Here is a 25893-nt window from a genome sequence, read left to right as displayed (position 1 = left end):
GATCAATGCCAAACAGTATCAGAGCATTTTAAAACAAAGACTAGCTCGTCTAAAATGGGAGTAGACACAGAAAAATGGTCTCAAATAAAAGTACTTGGGCCCTTCAAAATAAGCAATATTCAAACAAGTCCCCTTTGCAAGCATGTGGCAACAACAGGCCCAGAGGAAAAGTCATTGATGATTCTGCCTTCTATAGTCCCACATCCACACCTCTCACTTGGTCATCTAATCTTTATGTGAAAAAATTGTTAAGTGCAAACAAGAGGTTGGAGGTTTTAGAAGCTAAAGAGCATGAAAGAGATCATACAATTCATGTAATAATAGTTGAAAACTAGGCTTTAGCAGAAAACAATAAAGTTTTGAAGGAGCAAATGGCATTGCTACAGGAAGCTCTCCTGATAGGAAAGACATAATGGCAACGCATGAAGGCAAATATGCAAAACATGAAGAAATTTGTAGTGGAGAGTACAAAGGTGATGAATGTGAAACCATCCTAGGATAAAGGGAAAGGGTTTGCCCAAATAGACAACCATGAACAGACAACAAGAGAAGAAAGGAAAGGAGGTTTTATAAACGCTTCCAAAACTTGGGCTCAGGTTATTAGCAATTCTGCTAATAGGGAAGGAGAAGCAAACATTCAGGTTGGCAAAATGCAAGATAGAAAACGCAAGGAAAGGCAAGATAGAGCAGCGAACATAATTATTAAAGGAGTGAAAGACTATGGGAAAAATGAATGTACTCTTGACCTTGCAAGGGACTTCTTGAATGACAAGCTGCTATGGAAAGGACAAATATGCCAAGCATGGAGAGAAGGTAAGTTTAACAATGAGAGAGCCCGGCCCATAAAAGTCATCATGCCTAACTTGCATGATAAATATATCATTCTAAGCAAGAAGCAACTCTTGAGGGGTTCTCGCTTTTTTCTAGAAGAAGATTTAACTATAAGACAACAAGAGGAAAGGAGGGAGGAAATGTCAAAGGTTAGGGCAGCAAGAGATGAGGGAAAGAGAGCATGGATTTATAAAGGTAAAGTTGTGATAGCGTGATTTGGACCTCCTTCCAAAACAAGGCAGCAAGATGATAACAAAGAAGAGGCAACAAACTCTTTAGCAGGAAATCAGGAAGCAAGGTCAATATGGGCAAGCAAGGACAAAGACTCAACTATGAGTCTTGCATGTCAAAACAAATAGCAATCAAGTCATACCTAGGTTTCCTTAAGATTAGTTTGTTGGAATTGCAGGGGTTACCCATGGAGACGAGGCCCTGGATTACAGCCTATTGCAGAAGATAGAGACATAATTTGCCTCATAGAAACACATGAGCATAAAGGGTGCAAGACACCTTTGTTTGAAGGGTACTAGAAAATGGCAGTGTGGAACAAGCAACAAGGAATGGCAAAGGACACGGGGGTATCATGGTATTATCGAGAGAAAAAGAAGGTTGTTTCATTCAGCTAGAAAAAGAAGACTCATATTAACCATTTGTTTGGTTTAACATATTAGAAAATGGAAATCACATCAAAATTGCAGCATGCTATTTTGCGTCGCAAGTTTCAAAAATCTACAAAGGTAGAAGGCTTGACCACAAAGATCCCTTTGCAGACCTAAAAGCAGATATTGCAACATATTCTCAACTAGGTGAAGTCCTTATACTGAGTGATTTCAATGCTAGGACTGCAAGTGAGCAAGCTAGCATTCTTTGTTGTAAAGAAAATTGTGATCCTATCTAGCTTACATAAGAGAGTAATCATCAATGGAAAAGAATTCCAGAGGACAAAGGTTGCAATCTCTTTGGTGAACAATCGCTTACTCTATGTGGGGCTTTCAATTTAGTCATTTGTAATGGTTTGACTAGATGGGAAAAGTCCAGTAATTTCACTTGCAATACTTACAATGGAGCAAGTTTAGTAGATTATGTAATTTGATCGCATAGTTTCTGTGAGAAAATGGAATAAGTTTTGATTGGAGATCAGATTTGGGACTCAAAATCATATCATAAACCAATTTATTTAAGTTTTTCTTGGATCGGAAAGAAGAAGTTAGGGTCAAAAACTCAGTGTGTTCAACAAAATCTCCCAAAGCGCAGAATTCTTTTGACTCAAAAAAATTGTAATATCTTCAAAATAACACTAGATAGGCTCTTCAAGAAGGAGAAAATCTCATTTCGCAGCCTTCATAGTCACAAATTAACACATTTAATCCAAAGCGCACTTGCAGAGTGCAAAAGAGAAAAAATTAAGAAGTTTGAAACAAATTGCTTTCTAGTTAATGCTTGGTTTGACGAGGAATGCAAAAGGCAAGGAGAATGTGGAAGAAGTCAAACAAGGATAACATAAAGCTCAAAGCTCACAAGCAAATATTAAGAAAGAAAAAGGTTGATTTCATGCTTTCGAGGAGAGAAGAACTAATCTTCCTTGGGAAAAATTACCTCAAATTATTTTGGAAGGAGCTCCAACTGGGAAAGGTGCAAACTGAAAACAACATTACAACTTCTAAATGGCTCGACAACACAAGACAACTTTATGAGCAGGATCCCAAGGTTGACCCTCCTCCCTTGGTCAACACTGATACAAAACTCTTCACGGTACAAGAGGTAGAGATGGGTATCAAGAAGTTGGGTATTGGAAAATCAAAAGACTTCGCTAAACTCCAAGTAGAGTATCTAAAGTGGGGCTTAAAAATTCTTACACCTCACATCACAAAAATTTTCAACAACATCATACAATAGGGGTTCCCCACAAATTGGACAACTAATCTGGCAATACCTCTTTTTAAGAGTGGTGATGTCAATAATCCCTCCAATTATAGGGCCATAATGATAAACCCCTTGTTTGCAAAGTTATTTGGAACCATGTTAGAAAATAAAATAAGCAAGTGGGCAAAAGAAAGAGATAAACGTGCTAAAGGGCAAGCAGGTTTTAGACCTAAACATTCCACAATTGATCATGGTAAAATTTTCAAGCACATCATTCAAAAAGTTTAGGAGAAAAAGGAAGAAGTCTTTTGTTGCTTTGTTGATTTCAAAAAAGCCTTTGACACAGTTCCTAGGGACAAGCTTTGGCACAGAATGGAGGAACTCGGGGTTCCCAGCATTTGAGAGCCACTGTGCATAGGCTGTACGAAGAGGTGAAAGTCAAAGTTAGAACTTCAACAGGCATTTGTGAAAGTTTTAGAAGCGATATTGGGGTCAAGCAAGGTTGTCCATTGTCTCCTACCCTTTTTTGGTTTATATATCGACAAGCTTGAAGAGTGGCTAAATTCGCAAGCCAATATTAGCATAATGAAAGTAGTGGTTTTCTCTAACAAAAGAAGGCATAATCAGCATAAGTTCTACTTTGAAGGCAACAATCTGGAAGAAGTTGCGGATTACAAATATCTCAAAATTGACTTCAACATAAAACTAAGTTGGGATGGTTGTTGAAAGAAAAGAACTTTGGGGGGTTGGAAAGCATTTTATGCTTTTCAAAACAGGTGTAGAGAGGCAGATTTAAGGGACTGGAAAACCACTCTAACTCTTTTTGGGCTTTTAGTGATTCCGGTGATTCTCTACGGTTGTGAACTGTGGGCCAGCAGTACATCCAAGATGCAGTGGAAACAAATTGAGAAAATTCAAAAGCGTTTGATTACAAACAAATTCAAAAATAAAAATGCAGTTCCTTATTCTATCTTGCTAAGCGAAATAGGTGTTACTCCTATTGAAGCAATTGCTATGGTGCAAGTCATAAGGTATTTAAAAAAAAATGAGCAAATGGAAGAGGGCAAATGGCCTAAGGTTGTGTTTAATGACATATTGTGCAAAAGAAAGAAGACTTGGATGCGGCAAAATAACAAATGGTTTAGTAAATGGGGTATTTGCTTGAGCATGTGTCCCACAAACAGTAAAGAGATAAAAACTTTTGTTATGGATAAGTTCCACAAACGTACTTGGGAGAAGGAGCTAGGGAGAAAGAAGAAGTACTATATTGAAGAGTTTAATCCCACTCATAATCATCAACAAAAAGCATACATAGGGGCCAATATTTCTTGGAGAGCCAAAATTTTTATTGCTCAATTAAGGACTAATTCTCATCAACTCCGTTGTGAAACAGGGTGCTGGAAAAGGCCAAAAGAAGTGTGGGAGGAAAAAGTATGTAATTTTTTTGCCCTTCTGGAAAGGTGGAAATAGAAAAGCATTTCATTTTAGAATGCAAGGCCTTCAAAGACAGTAGGGAAAGTAATGCAAATATTCTGGCAGCTAGCTCTCGGGATAATCTATATAGCGAGAGGTTTGTCAAGAAGCTGGGAGCGTTTACTATGAGACTTCACAGGAAAATGGCTAAATACATGAATCAAATGGAGAAGCAATCTGTCCCATAGGCTATTTTTAGCCTTGTAGAAGTTAAAATAATTTCATTTCATTTCATTACAGTGTTATGTCTAAGGGAACCTATATCTTTTGTGTTTTGGTTTTTCTTTCTTTTAAGAGTATTTCTGCATTTCTTTTGTGTTTTGGTTTTTCTTTCTTCTACAAGTATTTTTGCATTTCTTGTGTAGCACACCTGCAGTGGGACATATTTCTCTATCTCTATTTTAGTGCACTAGGGTTATCTCTCTCTAACATTTGTGATTGAGTTACTACCGAATTTGGGTTTGGTTACCGAATTTGGGTTTGGTTTGGTTCCATTGATTCCTTAAATCTTATTTGTGAATCAAAACAACCTTTGGCTCTTGATTTATGTTACCGAATCCACGGAGTTTGGACGGGATCTGCTTCTATTAAAATTGGCAACTAGGGCCAAACTTCATGTGGGTCATCTTATTCATGGCTGATAATATTTTTATTAGATTCCTCTCATCGAGAAGTGTAAGATTGATATAAAGATCATCCGATTCCGATAAGTATTCATGGAGATATGAATTTATTTTGATTATGGAATTATTATCAAACCGACCTACAACTCATGTAGGCTCAGAAGCTCAACAGTCACATCGATTCAAACATCATCAGTTGTGTATAAATACAAGAGGACTTTTCCTCATTTGCACTCACTCATCTCATCACATCTCTCTCTCTCTACTGCGCAGAAAAGAGTCTCTTCTCTACTGCGCAGAAAAGGGTCTCTCTCTCACACATGTGAAGCCAGAAGCTGCTGAAACTGAAGCTGTAAGTGCAGAAGTAAAGTTTGACCTACGTGGACCAAAAGATCTCCACTTCTGATCTGCGTTGTAGGTGCATCTAAACCTCCTCTGAAGGATGCAACTTTTGGTGGTGGAATCAAGTCAATCCAACGAACTGTTTGCAAGATATCGACTGCCCTAGTTTGAAGGAAACTGCTGAAACTGAAGCTGCAACTGCAGAAGTGAAGTTTGACCTGCGTGGGCTAGAAGACCTCCTCATCTGAACTACGCTATAGGTTCATCTGAACCTCCTCTGAAAGCCACAACTTTTGGTGGTGGAATCAAGTCAATTCGACGGACAGTTTGCAAGATATCAACTACCCTAGTTTGAAGGAAGCTGTTGAAACTGAAGCTGCAACTACAGAAGTGAAGTTTGACTTGCGTGGACTAGAAGATCTCCTCATCTAAATTGCGTTGTAGGTTCATCTAAACCTCCTCTGGAAGTCGCAACTTTTGGTGTGGAATCAAGCCGATCTGACAGTCGGTTTATGAGATATCGTCTGCCCTAGTTTGATGATGAAGCCACTAATGCTGATGATGTTGATCTAGGGTTTGCTACTACTGACATATATCAGATTTATTGTACTATTTCTCTCTGCTGAATTATTGAAGATAAAAGAAGACTTGATCAAAGGGTTTCCCCACACATTGTGGGGTTTGTCCCTGGGTAGCTGCCACATCTTGTGTCTCTTGTCTTGGCTTGTTTTCTGTCAATCGTTTAATGTTCTATCTGCACTTTACTTTATGTACATGTGATTGCTAATCTGTGGGATATAAGAAGAAAAAGAAGTAAATTGTTATAAGCATAGAACATACCATAACTTAACATGGTATCAAAGCTGAGGTGAAGACAAAGCCCGAGCAAGAGCAAGAGCAATCACCAAAAGAAGATTGGCAAGGCTATCCTAAAAGAACGATGGGGTCCTCAACACTCTTTCTTGCCAAAGACAAGCTCCGTGAGAAAGCTGACTATCACAGATGGAAGATGTCTATCGATCTAACCCTTGAGGATCAAGGAGTGTTGGATCATGTGAGAGGCAATATTATTGAGCCTCCATCAAATGCACCTCCTGCTGCCAGGAACAAATGGAAGAATGGAGAAGTCAAAACAAAGAAGATCATCCGGGACTCTATCGACAAGCACTTGGTGGCCTACATCTCTGACCTGAACACCTCCAAGGAAATCTACGATAGATTGGTGAGTTTATTTAAAGTTAATGATGCAAATCAAGTTTTGTTTCTTAGAAATAAGCTGAGGGAAATCAAGAAGGGTAAAGATGAGAGTATGCAAGCATACTTCTTAAGAATCATCGAGATCAAGAACAATCTCTTATCTATTGAGGAGACTATTACTGATAGGGAAATGGCACTCACGACTCTTGGAGGATTACCATCCGAATGGTACGTTTTCAAGACTACTCTTCTGAACAATCATGTAATTCCTGGTTTCAAGGAATTAATGGCTAGATGCATTCAAGAAGAAACAAGGGCAGAAGAGCAAGAAATGCCCATGCCTAAAGGTCCTCCTGTTGCCTTTTCTTCTCATGCTAAGAAAAGAAATAATTCCAGGACTAAATCAAAAGGAAAGGCTGGACCTAAGGGTGGAAGAAAAGGAAGATGTTACATCTGCGATAAAGCAAGTCACTATCCAAGGAAGTGCCCTGATAGAAAGGACTCACACCAAGACGATGATCAAAATCCCTTTGATGGAAATCAAAGGAATGACAAATTCAATAGCAAATGTAAGAGGAGAGCTGGGAATCAAGGAAGAGGACAACCATTCAAGAAGGCTAGAAATTCCAGGATGTATTAAATGCACCTGACCTCTGAAAGAACCTGGTGTCCATCTCAACAAGGAAGACAAAGGCTACAAGGTAACCTTCAGCGATGGCAAGGTACGTGTATCCAAAAATAATGTTAAATATGCCTTTACTCTTGGGTTTCGTGTTGATTCATTATATCAAGTCGATGGAAGTCCGCTACGTGTCATGTCTTATGACACATCTCTTCAGTCCGAAATTTGGCATTGGAGGTTTGCCCCCCTTCATTATAAAGCTCTACTCGGTGTAAGACAAATGGTGACAGTGATGCCCGAATTCCGAGTAGAGAAAGAAGGTGTATGTCTAGGATGTGTCGAAGGAAAGCTCAAAAGGGGACCTTTCCCCTCAAGCCAAAGCAAGACCTCCGATATATTACAGTTGGTTCACTCAAGCATATCTGAGGCCTGGATTGACGTGTTCTCCATGGCAATAACCGGATTGATGTGTTCTCCTGTGAGGCCTGGATTGATGTGTTCTCCATGGCGACTGTAGCAGGATTGATGTGTTCACCTGTGAGCCCTGGATTGATGTGTTCTCCATGGCGATTGTAGCAGGATTGATGTGTTCTCCTGTGAGGCCTGGATTGATGTGTTCTCCATGGCGATTGTAGCAGGATTGATGTGTTCACTTGTGAGGCCTGGATTGATGTGTTCTCCATGGCGATTGTAGCAGGATTGATGTGTTCTCCTGTGAGGACAGGATTGATTAGTTCTCCTGTCGAGGCATCCTACCCATGTAGTCTGGGACTCATGGGAAGTACCTCTCATTTGATCAATGAGCAGGGAAATGAAGTTAGGGACCATAGTAGTACCGATGGACACATCGTTGTATCTACTGTACTCCCTACGCTAGGATGACCTCCATTGATCTGGGATCAATGATACTGGTCTGGGACCAGTGGTAGGAGTTGTACCATACTATGACACTGACTTTAGGTCGGTTGAGACTGGTCTGGGACCAGTGGTACATACTCTGAGACTGACTTCGTGTCAGTGCAGTACTGGTCTGGGACCAGTGAGAGTGGTACATACTATGACGCTGACTTTGGGTCAGTTGAGACTGGTCTGGGACCAGTGGTACACTCTCTAAGACTGCGATACTGGTCTAGGACCAGTGGTAGGAGTGGTACTTACTATGAAGCTGACTTCGGGTCGGTTGAGACTGGTCTGGGACCAGTGGTACGCACTCTGAGACTGACTTTGAGTCAGTGGAGGATGATACTGGTCTGGGACCAATGGAGTTGTACTCACTATGACGCTGACTTCGGGTTGGTTGAGATTGGTCTGGGACCAGTGGTACATACTCTGAGAATGACTTTAAGTCAGTATGATACATCCTCGATCATTTCTTCTTCTTCATAATTCGGACAAAAGCATAGCAGAACAGGACAAAGCAGAGCAACGCATAACAGAGCAGAACTGTACAGTCAGTACAGGGCAAAACAAGACAAAGCAAAACAGGGAGAATAGAGCAAAGCAGGGCAAGGGTCAGGCTGTATAGGGCAGTGTATTTGATGGATGAATAGTAACGATCGATAGACAAATTGCAGATGAAGTTCTCCCTAGTTGAGAGGGAGTGTTAAAATTGGCAACTAGGGCCATACTTCATGTGGGTCATCTTATTCATGGCTGATAATATTTTTATTAGATTCCTCTCATCGAGAGGTGTAAGATTGATATAAAGATCATCCGATTCGGATAAGTATTAATGGAGATATGAATTTATTTTGATTATGGAATTATTATCAAGCCGACCTACAACTCATGTAGGCTCAGAAGCCCAACAGTCACATCTATTCAAACATCATCAGTTGTGTATAAATACAAGAGGACTTTTTCTCATTCGCACTCACTCATCTCATCACATCTCTCTCTCTCTACTGTGCAGAAAAGAGTCTCTTCTCTACTGTGCGGAAAAGGGTCTCTCTCCCACACATGTGAAGCCGAAAGTTGCTGAAACTGAAGTTGTAACTGCAGAAGTAAAGTTTGACCTACGTGGACCAAAAGATCTCCTCTTCTGATCTGCGATGTAGGTGCATCTGAACCTCCTCTCAAGGCTGCAACATTTGGTGGTGGAATCAAGTCAATCTGATGGACGGTTTGCAAGATATCGACTGCCCTAGTTTGAAGGAAGCTACTGAAACTGAAGCTGCAACTGCAAAAGTGAAGTTTGACCTGCGTGGACGAGAAGATCTCCTCACCTAAACTGCGTTGTAAGTTCATCTGAACTCCTCTGAAATCTGCAACTTTTGGTGGTGGAATCAAGTCAATCCAACAGACAGTTTGCAAGATATCGACTGCCCTAGTTTGAAGGAAGCTGCTGAAACTGAAGCTGCAACTGCAAAAGTGAAGTTTGACCTGTGTGGACTAGAAGATCTCCTCATCTAAATTGCGATGTAGGTTCATCTGAACCTCCTCTGGAAGCTGCAACTTTTGGTGGTGGAATCAAGCCGATCCGACGATTGGTTTGTGAGATATCGTCTGCCCTAGTTTGATGATGAAGCTGCTGGTTTGTGAGATATCGTCTGCCCTAGTTTGATGATGAAGCCGCTAATGCTGATGCTATTGATTTAGGGTTTGCTACTGTTGATATAAATCAGATTTATTGTACTATTTCTCTCTGTTGAATTATTGAAGATAAAAGAAGATTTGATCAAAGGTTTTCCCCACACATTGTGGGGTTTGTCCCTGGCTAGCCGCCACATCTTGTGTCTCTTGTCTTGGCTTGTTTTCTGTCGAACGTTTAATGTTCTATCTGCACTTTACTTTATGTACATGTGATTGCTAATCTGTGGGATATAATAAGAAAAAGAAGTAAACTATTATAAGCATAGAACATCCCATAACTTAACAACTTCAGGATGCGATATCACCCAACTCCATGAGAGATCCGCCAACAAAATGGATCCTTTGTCACTGGAAATGCATACTCGATGGTTGAAACACATTCCCGACCCAAACGACCATCCCACACGTGTGGATTACACTCTAAAGAGGCACTTGTTTCTACCTATGTGTAAACCCCATTTCAGCACTATTCCGACCGTGGCTAAACCGCATCCTCCCTTTTACCAAGGTATGTCGTGAAGGTGAAATTTAATCCTGCCCCTTTTCCTTAATTATTCAATCCAATAGGTTGTTGTTCAGTGGAGCATGCAACAAAAAGGCAGGTCATTGTTTCATTTGATCTAACTGAAATGTTTCAAGACCTAACTCAACAGCGTCATTTCCTTTCTTTCTCGACATCGTCTGCCACTTCGGTATTTTGTGTCCGTGGACTTCAGCTTATTACAATTTGATAACAATTCCCTTTTTATCACCTACTTCATATTAAGCAATGTCGAAGGTTTCTCCAATAAGGGACACCAGTTCTCATTTGGAATTTTGAGGTTTTTGTACCATTTCTCGTCAGTTCAAGGAAGTCTAGTGCTTGCCTCAAGAGTTTCTTCATTCACTAGAATGGTAAGCTACCAAACCAAGGCTCTAGATCCATTAAATGTACTGGAAAATTCTAAGGCAATTTGGTTATCATGCCCTTGGTATTTTTCCAAAAACATGATCCATTCAATGAAGACAAAAACACCCCATATGACCTGGTTAGCTGGAATTACCTCTATGTCCTCAGGCTCAGTATGCACAACGATTCCTCCCATACTATTCTTGTGTTCAAGACCTAACTCAACAACATCATTTCCTATCTTTCTCGACATCGTCTGTGCCTTCGGTATTTTGTGTCTGTGGGCTTGAGTTGATAACAATTTGATAGACTCCAAAAGTGGTCGTTAGCTAAACACATTCGATAGATAGGTTATAAATTTGTAATTTTAGAATGGATAATTTCTAACAATTTGATAGACTCCAGATGTGGTTGTTAGCTTGACACATTTTCTAAGGGGGTGATGGTATCTATTTGGGCAAGTTTGTTATAAGGCTTCTTTTGTATGCAGATGACCTTATTATGCTTGCTAAATCGGCTCTTGGTTTGCAAGAGCACTTATTATCCCTTGAGCATTTTTGTAGAAGTGTAGGGATGCAAGTCAATATCAGCAAAATGAAAGTAGTGGTTTTCTCTAAAAAAAGAAAACATAACCAACATAAGTTCTACTTTGAAGGCAACATTCTGGAAGAAGTTGAGAATTATAAATATCTCGGAATTGACTTCAACAAAAATCTAAGCTAGAACGGTTGTAGAAAGAAAAGAACTTTGGGGGGTTGGAAATCATTTTATGCTTTTCAAAATAGGTGTAGAGAGGCAGAGTTATGGTATTGGAAAACCACTCAAACTCTTTATGGGCTTCTAGTGATTCCGGTGATTTTCTATGGTTGTGAACTATGGGCCAACAGTACATCTGACACGCAGTGGAGACAAATTGAGAAAATTCAGAAGCGTTTGATTACAAACAAATTCAAGATTAAAAGTGCAATTCCTTATGCTATATTGTCAGAAACAGGGATTGTTCCTATTGAAGCAATTGCTATGGTGCAAGTCATAAGGTATTTAAAAAAATTGAGCAAATGGAAGAGGGTAGATGGCCTAAGGTTGTCTTTAATGACAGATTGTGCAACAGAAAAAATACTTGGATGCAGCAAAATAACAAATGGTTTAATATATGGGTTATTTGCTTGAATGCATGTCCCATAGACAGAAAAGAGATAAAATCTTTTGTTATGGAAAAGTTCCACAAGCTTACTTGGGATAAGAAGCTAGGAAGAAAGAAAAAGTACTATATTGAAGTGTTTAATTCCACTCATAGTCATCAACCAAAAGCATACATAGAGGTCAATATCTCTTGGAGAACTAAAATTCTTATTGCTCAATTAAGAACTAATTTTCATCAACTCAATTGTGAAACAGGGCGCTGGAAAAGGCGAAAAGAAGTGTGGGAGGAAAGAGTATGCATTTTTTGTTCTTCCAAAAAAGTGGCAACAGAAAAACATTTCATTTTAGAATGTGAGGCCTTCAAAGACAACAGACAAAATTATGCAGATATGCTGGCAGCTAGCTCTTGGGATAATCTATTTAGCGAGGGGTTTGTCGAGAAGCAGGGAGCATTTATTTTAAAGCTTCACAAAAAAAGGGCTGAATACATCAAACAAATGAAGAAGCAATCTTTCCCATAGGCTATCTTTAGCCTTGTGGACATTAAAATAATTTCTTTCTTTCTTTCTTCATTCGATAGATAAGTTATAACTTTGTAATTTTAGAATGGATCATTTATCCAGTCAATAATTTGTTGGTGATGTTTTCTGGAGAACGGTGTGTCCCAATCATGTGTTTGCTCAACATTTCAGAAGAATCATGTGTTTGCCCAACATTTCAGGAAAACCCTTCACTTATTTAGTATTTTTTATTAAATTAAAAATTTATATATATATATATATATAATTCATGCACAGGAAACTTGTAAACCGTAAACCATATTGTTCTTGGTGGGTGATAATAACCTTTTGATTTAGACTATAGTGAGCATATTTGTATCTGAACGTTGATTATTAGCATGTCTGCAATAAACCCAAAAACCCAAGGACTTGATTTTATTTGCAAATCATATCACTCAACCATTTGAGCTAACTCCTTAAACTAATCTATAAAATTATAATATCAATATTATAAATGTAAATATACATATTTTTATTTTGAAATCTTCTATATAAATTTTATATTTTTTAAAATTTATAAAAATATATTTATATTGCAAGTACCTGTGGTTTCCCCACTATATACGTATCCTGGCTTTTCAAGAATCTGACCGGTCCAGATCCGAATGCTGGTCATTTTCCTCATGATTCATGAAAGCTAGAACAAGTGATATCTCACCCAATGTAAGAATGAAGAGGATAAATTTGCATTTACAAACTCACCAAACCACAAATCATAGGAAAGACATCAGTTTGTCAAGCTACCTTCAAAACTTAGGGTTATTCCATATGCCAATATAATTGTTAGTACTTCAACAAGACATTGAGACTCCAGTATCCTATATCAATCATGTTTAACCAAGCCTTAGATAAGGATATCATTTTTAAAATGGCACTAAAACATTATTTCTTTATTGATATGAAATATGTAAAACTTGTGCCCTGTCATCAGCTGAAAATGTGTATTGATGGTCCATCGCATCACTAACTGTTCTGTGTGTCTGTACAAACTGTGGATGCATTAGAGGTGTAGTAGCTGTACTCTTGTACTGGCATTGTCATGGAAAGTATAAATAGTCAGCCGTAGTTTAATGAGGCCACGATTTTGCCCAGAAGACAATAGAAACTCTAACATGATTTTGAAAAAATCTTGTCGAAATTTTAAAATCCTGTCAAGCTTCAGGATTTTGGGTGCCCCAGGGATTCTTGATGGTGCAGAATCCATTTCCACCATAAATAGTAGATTCAAACACACCCAAGATTGGATTTATTGAAAAAATTGTCACCCGATTCCAGCGAGAATTTCAGGGAAAGAAATAGTATAAACAAGTTAAAGTGATTCAAATTATTTAAGTTATAATCAGAAATAATATTACTTTTGGTTCCAGCATCCATGGCATATTTATCTACTAGCTTAGATCCATCTTAAGCACAGATCTAACATGAGCCGAGAAGGATTAAATTTCTTTAGGTGCAAACTCACATAATTTTTTTTATTTCTAATAAATTTATATGAAATTATATTAGGTCATATGGACAGCTAATTAAATATACATAGCATATATTTTTTCTTTTTTATTATAGCTGACATTTATTTTTGTATTTAGAGAATATTTTATTTTTATTTTAAGGCGGACGGATATACTTACAGATCGCCTTCATGCTGTGCTGTAGAATGAGCCTCTCAGCTCAATCAAGATTTCCAACAAATTGAACATAAAATTTATGCACTTGTTTATTTTATTTGCAGAGAGATCCAAGCCAAGAGGATGTGATGAAATATTTTCGAAGTGAATCATGTTAACGCTGCAGACTATCCACTAATCAGAGAGTTATATGCATGTCATTGTTGGATCTGTGTGCTTAAATGGATAATTTTAGTGTAAAATAGTAACACCCCCAATGCCTCTCTCAAAAGTTCTGATTCTCTATTACCATGTCATTGAATCTTGAAAATCTATATATGCATTGCATTTAGACAAAAAAATATTATCAATAACCAAGTAAAGATAAGCAATAACAGAAGACTAGCTTTTCAGATGTTTTAAATAAACACATGCTGCTAAGAGAAGCGGACATACCATTCCCCAGTAACCAGGATTATAAACTCCAACTCCCCCAACAGGACACTGGTTTGACCCTTCACTATCACAAAGAATTTCCATCCGCAGGGCAATTTTATTGAGTTCAAAGAGTGATGACCGATCTGTCGCCAGCAATACAGATCCTTCATCACCAATGGGTGACCATGGATCTATATTTGATGGTGTGTTAGGGCCCCCAGCTTCAAATCCTGTTAAGCAAAGATAAAATGAAAGCTTGTTCAGGGGAGGTACAAAGAAACAGAAAATGAAAGCTCGTTCAGTGAAGGTACAAAAACTTTACTGTCCTGAATATGTGGAGATATAGTTTACATTTCAATCAAATTTTACTGGACTTTTTACTTGCAGCAACAAATAGAAAAACTGATGGAATAAGACAATATGTTGGAAAGCTTAACAGAGTTCTCCTATGCCCATCCCCATCGTATCATGCCTCCAGATATAGTATTGGATGCCAATTATCATTACTACAGGGCCTATAATAGAGTTAAATACCATATGTTTATATCAAGAAAACCATTGATTTAGGAGGAAATGTTTTTCCAACCCAGCCAAACTTGTATGGATTTCTTCTCATAGAAACAAATAGACACATGTACCAATAAAACTATGTTCCACCAATACTTCAGGACGGGGCGACGCAAGTGCGGGGAGATGCACAAGGGGTACATGTGGGAGTTCGCTCATTTTAGGGAAATTTACGAGGGAAGGGGGATGTTAGGGTGTGTGTGTGTATATATATACATATCAAATTAAAATTCATATTCAATAATGAAAGCATAAATACATTGATCCATACATAATTGAATTAAATAATGAAATACATTGAATCTTGATACATACATCATTCATCCATACACCACAAGATTCAATAATGAAATACATTGATCCATATTCATCGTTTTAGAATCTACATTGATTTAAAAATTAAATTCATCATTCATCATTCCAGATTCTAAATCGATTTAAAATTTAAATTTATCATTCATCGTACTAGAATCTAATTAGTACTAAGCAAAATAGACTATAGTAGATACAGAAGTCTGAAGAATGGAATAGTAAATTGATACAACTCAAGCTCAAAAATAGTAAGGAGTGACAAGTCAAAGAATCAGTCTAAGGTCACCAATATCTAGATTCAAGACTCTAAAGTTAGAACTGAAAATTAAAAATGGGAGAAAAGAGAGGCAAGAATTAACTGGTAAGTCAAATAGTGTCATGGGGTAAGTTGAGTAGAGCTAAGTTTGGTAAGTCAAATGAGTAAACTAGAAATTGCAAATTAGTTTAGGTTTTAATATTTGTTATGTATTTTTCTTTTTACTTTTACTTTTAATTTTTTTAATTTTTGTTTATATATATATATATATATATATATATATATATATATATATATATATATATTGCAAGGGTTATTATAGAAAATTAAGGGGGACGCATCCCCCTCTAAAGGGGTGCTTCTAGGCTTAGTGCTCTTAATTAAATGCTAGTTCCATGCCCTCATACATGATAGAATCCAACAAAACCAACGCAATCCCCCCAAACCTGAAATTTTGAAAACGGTTAAGTCTTATGGATTTTAAATGGGATCTAAAATTCTACTTTCTTCATATGAAATCCAATGAGGTCATTGCCACTCTCAAACATCTTGAGTCAATTAATGGTAATGTTAAAAAGTGGCATTCTCCTTTATCTTTCATTTTCATCCTCATTTTCTGTAAGAATTTAACATTTACCATTAATTACATAGCATTTGTAGGGCCAACTCGTAAATTATTGTTTACAAATTACAAGCAAAATTAAGGGGGATGTGTAGCTCTTTCTGAGAGGGGATGCCCACAAGCACCCATTTTGGAGAAACGTCCCCCAAACTAGGGAAACATTACCCTCTGCATCTCCGCGTGTCACCCCAAGAGGGGGACGTGGTGAAATGTTTCCCAAGCATCTGCCCATCCTACATGCATGGGAAGCGTGAGGTGCATTTACCCCACCCTTGGGGACACATCCACGTGGAACACAAAATAAAAACGAAATTTTGCACATTTTTATAATCTTCAAATATTTAAGTTGGCGCTAAAACTAACTAGGGAATAGAACAAGTGTTAGCTACATGGAAAGAGGTAGGTGATCACAAGAATATGCACGAAATATGTTAATGATTATGGAGCATGGCAATTAGAGCCACAACAACAATAACTAAAACTAGTCATTTGAGGATAACCATGAGCATCATCAACATTCACTGATCTGTCAAGACAGGGTGGATCAATAAATATGACAATGACAACCACGACTACCATCATTGGCTTGTGAGGCAACAAAAAAAATTGAGCAACCAAGATGATATGTCATAATGATCCAAAGGGGGTAAATTCTCTTATACACTGCATGTGGAAGTTTCATCATAATATAAGGAGAACCATCAAAAAACAAGAACTGTCAACATGGTCAGGGAAAACCACATGCATCAACCAGTACTCGCTCCCTCAACTCCCAATTCCTATTCACTCTTCTCACCTAGACAAATAAATTAGGTGAAAGTGTTTGCAAAGTTGAAAAGCATCACCCCTTTTGTTTTGCAGATGAAGTCATACATAAACTTTGAGGAGATGGGGTTAATGTAGGAATGCAACAGTGGATCTGTTGAGGAGGATGACTAGTCTACTCAAGCACTCCAAAGAGGAAAATCATCAAGAGGTGTTGATGTTTATAGCTCAGACAGGTACTTCTACACAGTTCTAAATGTCTAGGTGTGTAGAAGTCACGTAATAGACCCTTAACTTTAGCGATTATTTTAGTGATTAAAGTAAAATCTTTCATAAGACAAAAGTGAGTTAATCTAATGAAATGCAAAGGTTTTGCATTAGTGAATTAAATTAATCTCAACCGTCAATCTCAAGTGAGATGAGATTTAATCTTAACCGCCAATCACTTTGGAGATTATGGTTGAATTTGATCATAACTCAAGCTTATTAAAAAGGCTATGCTAAGGGAGAAGATGCACAAGAGATTAAGTTGGTACAAGATATTGAGAGAAGGACATCTCAATGATTAGATTAGAAGGGCTTCCATTCAAGCGGGCCAAGTCCGAGGAAGGTGCAAGAAGCAAGAAGGGAGTTCCAAATTAGCCAGGATAGATCTAGGGCTTGATCAACTGGATCAAATCCAACCTCTAGGTCATTGTTGTATATGTAATTTCCTCAGTGGAACATTATCCCAATAAGGGATCTCACGTAGATTCTAAAGTTATTTTCAATGAAGAATTGTTTGATTGGAAAAAAAAATTGTGTAATGTGTGATTAAGATTGGTTATCATTTTGCTTCTGCTATTTAAGTTTTGCAGGGCCAAATTTATTTTTTTTCCTTACGCGACGGTAGCTGGGCCATGAGTGACCGAGAAGGCCAAACATCATTGCCAAACAACGCCCAACCACTATAGTCATTGCCAACCAAGCCAAATGCAGGGAGGTGGGCAATGTGTTGCTTCCAATAGAAGAGTTGTGTGAAGGAAAAGAACTAGCCATCGGGGACGTTGTGAGGGCAGTTTCGCAGGGCGAGTGAATGGAACCACCACAAATAAATAGTCGTCAAACAGAAAGGAAAAGCAACCACCAAATATGTACGTCATGTAGGCCATGTGGCGGAGGATAGTAGTCTGTAGATAGGTCAGTTGTCGAGACAAGGTTGAAATGTTAGCCACCACAAGTGTTGTGGAGGAGAAAAGGTGTCTTGCAAGAGGCCGACCGCAGAGGATCTATCGCGACAAGCCGTGAACAGAGGTGCAAGAGGGAGAGGTAGCTACAGGTGAAAGGTATGCCAAGGTGTCAACAGCCAATAAATAGTTGAACTACTCAATGTTGCAGGAGGGTACACATATGTTGTAGGAAGTAGAAAGGACAAGAGTTGCTGCAAGTAGAAGACAGTCCAACACCATCGTGTTGTACAATAGGTATAGTAGGGAGAGAAGACCAAATTTGCTAGTAGGACTGGTGGATGTTAGCCCTAAAAGGGAGAAGGGAAACCATACTAGTCAGGGGATCAGAAACAAGTAATCTTGTGGGTGTTTCAAAGGATCAAAACACAGATCCACAAGGGAGATCCTATACGATCTATAACCAGCAATTTATTCTTGTGGGTGCTTGAAGGACTAAGCACACAGCAGTTGATCAGATCAAAAATGGCAATGACTAGCCTCAGATTAAAGGACCAGTTGGATGGAGCATCAAATTTCCTATCTTGGAAGGGGAGGGTTGCCTTGCTTCTTAAGGAGAATGACCTTTGGGAGATTGTGGATAAGGAGATCCAATCACCAACAAATCTAGAACAGTTGGCAGCCCATGAAAAGGACATTAAAGCTCAGCATATCATCATGGATGCCATGAAGGATCACATGATTCCTCACTAGGAAAGAAAGAATACTAGGGATGCATACAAAGGAATGTTGCAAACATCGACATCGAGATAAAATCAACAAGGGTTCGGAAAACCAAAAAGTTGTAAAATCAGGAAAATATCGGTAAAAATCGGCAAACATCGAATAGGCCAAAAAATCGTGATTGTGTGATAAAATCGAGATGTTATTGGGATGTTCGAAACACTAGTACAAAGCTCTAGTGGACATGTTCCAAAGCAACAACATTAATAGAAAGATGATCTTGAAAAATAAACTCAGATCTATCAAGACATCAAAGTCTGATAACATTAACAGTTACTTAATGAGAATCAAACACGGGAGATGAGGATGTAGAGCTCGTGAATGTGACATTGAATGCTCTTCCCAAGTCATGGGAACTATTTTTCAACGGAATTTGCACCCTAGAGCACCTTGCCAATTAAGAGAGGCTTTGGGATGACTACATCCAAGAAGAGACTCAGAAGAAGTCTAAGGTCAAGAAACGGGAATATGAAGAGGAGAACCTGGCCTTGGCCAGTATGACCAAGAATGGCAAAGGAAAGGGTTCTAAAAGTAATAGTGAGGGGGAACCTCTCACCTAGTGAAAAAAAGAACTTGAGTAAGATCAAGTGCTTCAATTGCCGCAAGAGTGGGCACTATACATCGCAGTGTCTGGAGACGAAGGGGAAGGGGAAGGGGAAGTCACAACAGCATCAACAGAGGTTCACAATGGTTGACTTAGATTTACATGTTCAGCTTGTTAATGGTGCCAAGTACATAGTGAAGGGGATTTGAACTGTTAAGTTTCAATTAGAGTGAGGAGGAGCGTTGGAAGACATGGACATGCTATTGATGCCTTGACTAAAGAAGAACTTGCTCTCAGCATTATTCATGGAGGACAGAGTATTTGAGGTCAAATTCAGGAATGGGTAAGTGCTCATTTGTCTAGATGAGTTTAGCCTAGACACAACAATGGCCATCAAGGTTAGAGATAGCAACTTATATACGTTGACCACTAAACCTATTTAGACATTAAGGGATAGTCAAGAGCATGTGGAGACTCTTAGGAGCACATTCACAGAGAGCAAGCCTTCGAAGAACATTGTTCCAAGACTATAGGGGCAGCGAGTTCCAAGTGGCTCTTCGAGAACTACCTCCCTCGCTACTATTGATGTTTGTAGCTCAGGTAGGTACTTTTGCGCAGCCCTAAGTGTCTAGGCAAGTAGAAGTCGCCTAACAGACCCTTAACCTTAGCAATTTCTTAAGTGATTAAAGCAATTTCTTTTATAAGACAAAAGTGAGTTAATCTAGTGAAATGCAAAGGTTTTTGCATTAGTGAATTAGATGAATCTCCATTGTCGATCTCAAGTGGGGGGAATCTAATTTCAACCATCAATCGCTTTGGAGATTAGGCTTGTGGATTTGGTCATAACTCAAGCTTATAAAAGAAAGGATACACTAACTGAGAACTCACACAAGACATTGAAAAAAGGATGTCTAAGGGATTGGGTGGAGAAGGACTTCCATTCAAATGTGTTAGGTCCGAGGAAGGGGCAAGGAGCATCAAGGGAGATATCAACGAAGACAGATTAAAGGACAAATATAGGGCTTGATTAGTTGGATCAAATCCAGGTGTTTGTTGTATATGCAATTTTCTCAATGGATGATTATCCCAACAAGAGAGCCTGAGTAGGTTCTGAAGTTATTTTTATTGAAGAACTATTTGATTGGGAAGAAAATTTGCGTGATGTGATTTAGATTGGCTATTATTTTGCTTCCATTGTTTAAGTGTTGTTAAGATCCCAGACATGCTTTTATTTAGCCGATCTATAATTTGCTAGGTAGTAAATTGTCAAGTTGTTGGGTTCAAGGAAATTTATAAGTGGCAAGATGGGAGAGTCCATGGAAGATCTTCCCCATAATCTATCCAAAACAAAAAGCTCGGAAGAGGATAAAAACTAGTCATTTATGATGGAAATTTCCTACTATAGAGAAAGGGAAAGAACCACCAAATGACAAACAGAAAGAATCAATACCTTGCTAAACCATAGATTTCGCTCCTTACAAATCTGGAAGGTTAATTACCAAAACTCATTACGCTAGAGGTTTAGAGACATATTCAGATACAACTTTGCGTGAGTCTGGAGTTGGTTCCTTGGTGTTCAGCTATAGTATTGATTCAGGGATGTTATGGTTGTTCAAATACAAATTTTGCGTTGTCATATTAGAAAGAGTTGTTATTTTTAGTAGTTCTCCTACTTTTAGAAGACAAAGATCAAAGGTTTGCATGGCAATATTGATTATATTTTCGAAGTCCTAATGAGCTCTAGATTCCGATGAGCCTTTTCCGAATTACATGCATAATACTTGATGTGGCAGCTCCAATTTAGAGACTCACATGTCAATTGTGATTGTATATTTGAGATTCTTGTAATTTCAAGATTCCAATAATCTACTTTCAGGTGACATGAGAAACATGTCTACTTTTAGCATGGAATTGCATGTCAAATTTGTTAAAGAATGTAACTAGTCTTTGTCCTGATAATTGTATTTGAGTCATGATGTAAAATATTTGTCAAAAGAAAGAAAAGAAAATTTTATTGTAAAAAAGAAATTGACTTATTAAAGCATGGGTTTCATGCTTGGGTCAATGGTCAATAGGTCAAAAGCACCCATTGAGTGCTCTAGGGATTATGTCTTGGGTCAAAGTCTAAGTCAATATATTATAGACCCTTCTTGGGCTATTTAAGTCAAGAAAGAATTATTATTTTGGTCATGTAAACCCCTTTCTCCATCAAGTTGGTCTCCAACACATCAAAGACATCAAGTCGGCCTCTAGCATATCAAAGACATCAAGTCATCTTCCAGCATATCATGTCAGCGCCAAGAACAGACTCCAAGCACTATATATAGCAAATGAACTCGACCTATTTGGAATCACTTGATCTGCAACTTACTGCAAATTCGGCATGTCAAGAAAAGAATTCAAAGTCTAAGTAAATAGAAGAAAAGGTCAAGTGAAGGAATGAGAGAGAAGGTCTAGCAAAAGAATAGTAGCTTTTTCCACACATGTAAAGGATCAATGACTAAGGTGCAAGAGTCGAAGTTCCAGAGCATACTTCAGACATTGCAGAAACGAAATTGCAGGCTAAGCTTCAAGATCATAGAGAGGGTCAAGATGTTGAAGAGTTGATGTTGACTATGGAAATTTGACTACAATTTAACTTGGTTATGGAAGGTTGACTTGGTGGAGTAAAGGAGGTCATTTGTCTTGGTCTTAAGTCCTGGTTGTCTCAATTTGATCTGAATCTACTAGTGGAAGAGTTTGACTGGGTTTTCCCCTTCATAGGGGTTTTACCCTGGCTAAGTGCCTACATTTGGTGTTCATTGTGTATGATCTTCATGTTTTTGGCATTTATTTGATGATGAGAACACTAATATAATCAACATAAGACAAATATAATATCACAAGTAAATGTCAAGTGAGAGAAATTAAGAATAAATGTTGCCCTAATGGATTTCTCAACAAGATCTGGTCACATATTCAGACTTAGTAAAATTAAGTCCAGTGAGGGTGGACATGAAAGATATTTCTATTTGTGGCAAGTTTTGCATGTTGATTTTGATGGTGTGTCTAGACTCCTCATTGCAAACTTAGTCCAATGAGTATGATTTTGTGGACATGCTAGCAATTTTCTATTTTTAGCAATGGTCATGCAAAGGTGGCATGCGACAGCCTCTAGTAATGGCATTTAGTAGTCTCTGGTTGTGATATGTGGCAAGATTTGAACAAAGGCATGAGGCAGAGTGAGATGTAATGTCAATTGAGTTGGACTAGGTGTGTTAGTGAGTTAACTAGATCACTTGAATGAGTTGACTGCACACAAGTGGGATGCATGCATGGGTCTAAGAGTGGCTTGGTATCTTGAGTTAACAAAGTCGCATGCATGGAGGAGGCTCTCTCAAGTTAACTAAATGCATGCATTGTCTTTTCTCCACATTACCTTAGTCTAACTCTCTATCTCTCTCTAGTTCAATCCCAATTGGACAAAATCCACTCCATCTTCACCAATGCACATGGCCATATCCTTCCTTTACTTCACCCTTAGATTCACTCCACTTCACTCTAACCCTTTTCCATTTCAACATTAATGCCTTTACTCTACACTCACTTATCTCTCTAATTGACTAATGCACACCTCAACTTACTCATTCACATTACTCTCTCTTATCTACATTACATCCTCACTTCACTCCACCAAACCCTCACATTACCCACGGACATAGGATGAATACATATGTTGGTTATTGTCGTGGTTAGATTATGTTGATGTTTTCAGTATCGTCGGGAGTATTCTCACGTGTGGGGCAAGTGAGCTAAATGATGGGGTTTTGCACCCATAGACCCGTGGTAATTTGATGACCCATGTTATTACACCCTTTGGAAAAGTATAAGTACAAGGGTGAGTGATTCATTCTTGTGGTTGGCAGGAGAGCATCTTATGGAGAAGAAGGTTGAGTAGGCCTCATACCTGTGGAGGGTCAAGAGGGTCTATGGAAGGTGGAAAAAAAACAAGAGAGGTGTCATGTGGTGCAGGCCGATTAGGCCTCAGATCTAGAGCAGTAAAGAGAGTTGTGTATGGAGGATGAGCAGGGTTGTTTTGAGGAGGTTGAGTAGGCATTAGGCAAGCCAAGTAAGGCTGTTGAGTATGTTGTAGTTGTGACAACAAAAGGGAGAGGTGAAGTAGGCTAAAAGAAGGCTGAGAGGATTGGAAAGGAGGGGTCATAGCCCTTGTGGAGGACTGCAGCAAAGAATGGTTGAGTTTGCCACTGTGAAGGGCTAAGTTTTCCCCTGTTTGGACAGCAGAGAAGGGTTGAGTTTGCCCCTGCTTGGACAACAATGGATGCCTGAGTTTGCCCTTGTTTTGTAGCATTATTTGGACAACTTGGATGGTTGAGTTTTCCCTTGACCTCCAATAATTGGACAACTACAGGAGCAGCCAACAATGAGCAGTGTGGCATGCACAGTGAGCAGACTATCACACTGAAACTTAGTAGAGTTTCAGCAATAAGGAAAAGGGTTTTCTGTGTAAGTTTTCTCTTGTAATTTGGCATTTTACGGAGCATTGCAAAAGGGCCATTTTTGCTTGTACGAGAGCCCTAGATTCTTGTTGAGAGGTGTTGTGAGATTGCAGTACATATCCACAAGGGAGCAGGTAGTTGACATTCTTACCAAGCCTTTAGTGAAGGAGAAGATTGTGTTTCACAGGGACAAGTTGGGGGTGGTGGAGAATCCCTTCCTTGTTAGGAGGGAGTGTTGATTTCTGTAACATCGGACAGTCTTCCACATAAGCCTGGTGTCTTAGAATGTGGAAGAAATGTCCTCTTTAGGTGGTTGCTCATAAGGAGTAACTAATATGATTTCGTTCCTATGTTTTACATAGGAAAAGTACATTGATTAATTTAAGTGATTAATGTAGGCTTGGGCTAATGTTTGATCTAAGGATAATTAATTATTTAAGTGATTAAGGACTTTAGCCTTGGAAAATTGTAAAGAAGCCTATGGGAAGGATGAAGAAATAGACCCATGGTACTCTGATAACCCATGGTATTCTGATGACCCATGGTATTGCAACCTTTGGAAAAGTATAAGTACAAGGGTGAGTGTTACATTCTAGAGTTGAGTTATTGGGGGAGAGAGTTTCTCAAGAGTGCCCGACTTGATTGAAGAGAGGAAGGAATTTTGCTAAGTACATCCAGAAAGAAGGCTGATTTATTTGCTAAAGACAAGCCAATTTAGCAACCAGTTGAGCCCACGCGTGCATAAGTCATACAATCTTGAGGAGGTAGAGTTAACAGGTGGAAAAGGTTATCATACAACACTAGAACAGGGACGTAAAACAGGGTTGAGAGGTTGAATTTATTGCAGAGAGGGGCTGAATTTCTAAGGCATTTCAGAGGTTGATTTCTTCCTATAGTAGACCGAGTTACAAGTTTTTCTACAGTTGATAAATTTATTTATAAAATTCTCTGAGGGTCTGAGCTTAATTTTCCTGATGAAAGATGATTATATTGGGTAATTTCTTTGTTGTCTTATGTCTAATTTGCCTTGTTATTTCCACTGCAAATTAATTTTTAGAAGTTAAAATGCCAAGGTATTTATTTTACATTTGTTTCAAAAAAATATTTGGGTAAATATTTTTCAGGGTTTTGTGTAAATTGTTGAGATAAAATAGAACGGATCTGGTATTAAGAACTAACAGATTACCCCTTTCTTTCTCAATATCTCTCTCCTCTCTTCTAGCTTCTATTTTCTTTCATAGGAATATCACTATCTCGGTTCTGTAATGGTCTTCATGGCACAAATTGTTGAAAATACTAAGAGGCTACGTGAATCAATATTTCATTATCTTTAACTATTTTTATCTTTTAAAACATTTGATGCACATAAATTATGAAACATGGATCTTTACATAAGAAACACTTGTACAATGTTTCTTTGTAAATATTTTGTAAACTTCCCTGTAGAAAGTGAGCACAACTTACAACTTTCGTAGGCACCAACCTAAAGGAGATTTCATTACCCTAGCCGAGCATGAACTCAGTGAATGTAGGAACCAACCTACAAGAAACACAAATCCCCCAACCAAGCACCAACTCAGCAATCTGTAGCAACCTACGTCTTCAAATTGTTCCTTGGATCTGCCATAAATAACTTCTAGTTCTCAACAAATTCTTCAGCGAGTTGTCATCTAACCATGAAACCCTCATTGCTTCAAGATTGATCACAACCACATGACTTGTACACCTTAACTTTCTACTCTTCAACTAGGTTTCTTGACTTGGCTCTTTAGACTTGATCCACTACGAGTCAATTCTCTGTGTTACCTGCTCAGATGTATCTAGCAGGAAACGATGACTCCGTCGCCCAATGGACAAGCCATTAATAAATTTTTTAAAGTTCGGAAGGCATCTTCTCTCTCTTCTTCTATGCAAATTTCATACCCCCATGAGAGAATTGTATAAAATGACACTAGCGTGATGAACTTATGTAACATACTTAGACCCTTGGAACTTGGTTACTAAGGAAGTTTCTCCAAAGTGTTTTTTTCAGTGTTCCACCAAGTTTCGGTGACAAGGAGGCGAGGGAGCGGGGATACGCAGGAGTGGCCTATGCAAAAGCTCCCCACCAATTTTTAGGAAACATGGGGGGACGTCGAGGTCTTAAAAACTTATAAATATAAAACATAAATCGGTGAATCATATAATTGAAACAAATTTTAAACG

The 25893-nt window shown here is 38.5% G+C and overlaps 1 protein-coding gene across 2 annotated transcripts in view; it reads right to left on the bottom strand.

The window, feature by feature from the left end:
• Positions 1 to 25893, bottom strand: part of ASD1 (alpha-L-arabinofuranosidase 1) — a 257521-nt gene that overhangs the window by 93644 nt on the left and 137984 nt on the right. For both annotated transcript variants that reach the window (XM_089372189.1, XM_089372188.1), the window contains one exon: positions 14196 to 14407. In XM_089372189.1, coding sequence (XP_089228315.1) covers positions 14196 to 14407 — 212 coding nt within the window. The remainder of the gene's footprint in view (positions 1 to 14195; positions 14408 to 25893) is intronic.

This window comes from Pinus tabuliformis, chromosome 8, assembly GCF_031772625.1.
Source record: "Pinus tabuliformis cultivar Carrire ecotype Pingquan chromosome 8, CPIR1, whole genome shotgun sequence".
NCBI lineage: Eukaryota > Viridiplantae > Streptophyta > Pinopsida > Pinales > Pinaceae > Pinus > Pinus tabuliformis.
The sequence above is the reverse complement of the archived record's forward strand: the minus strand, read 5'-3'. Positions and strand labels throughout refer to the sequence as shown.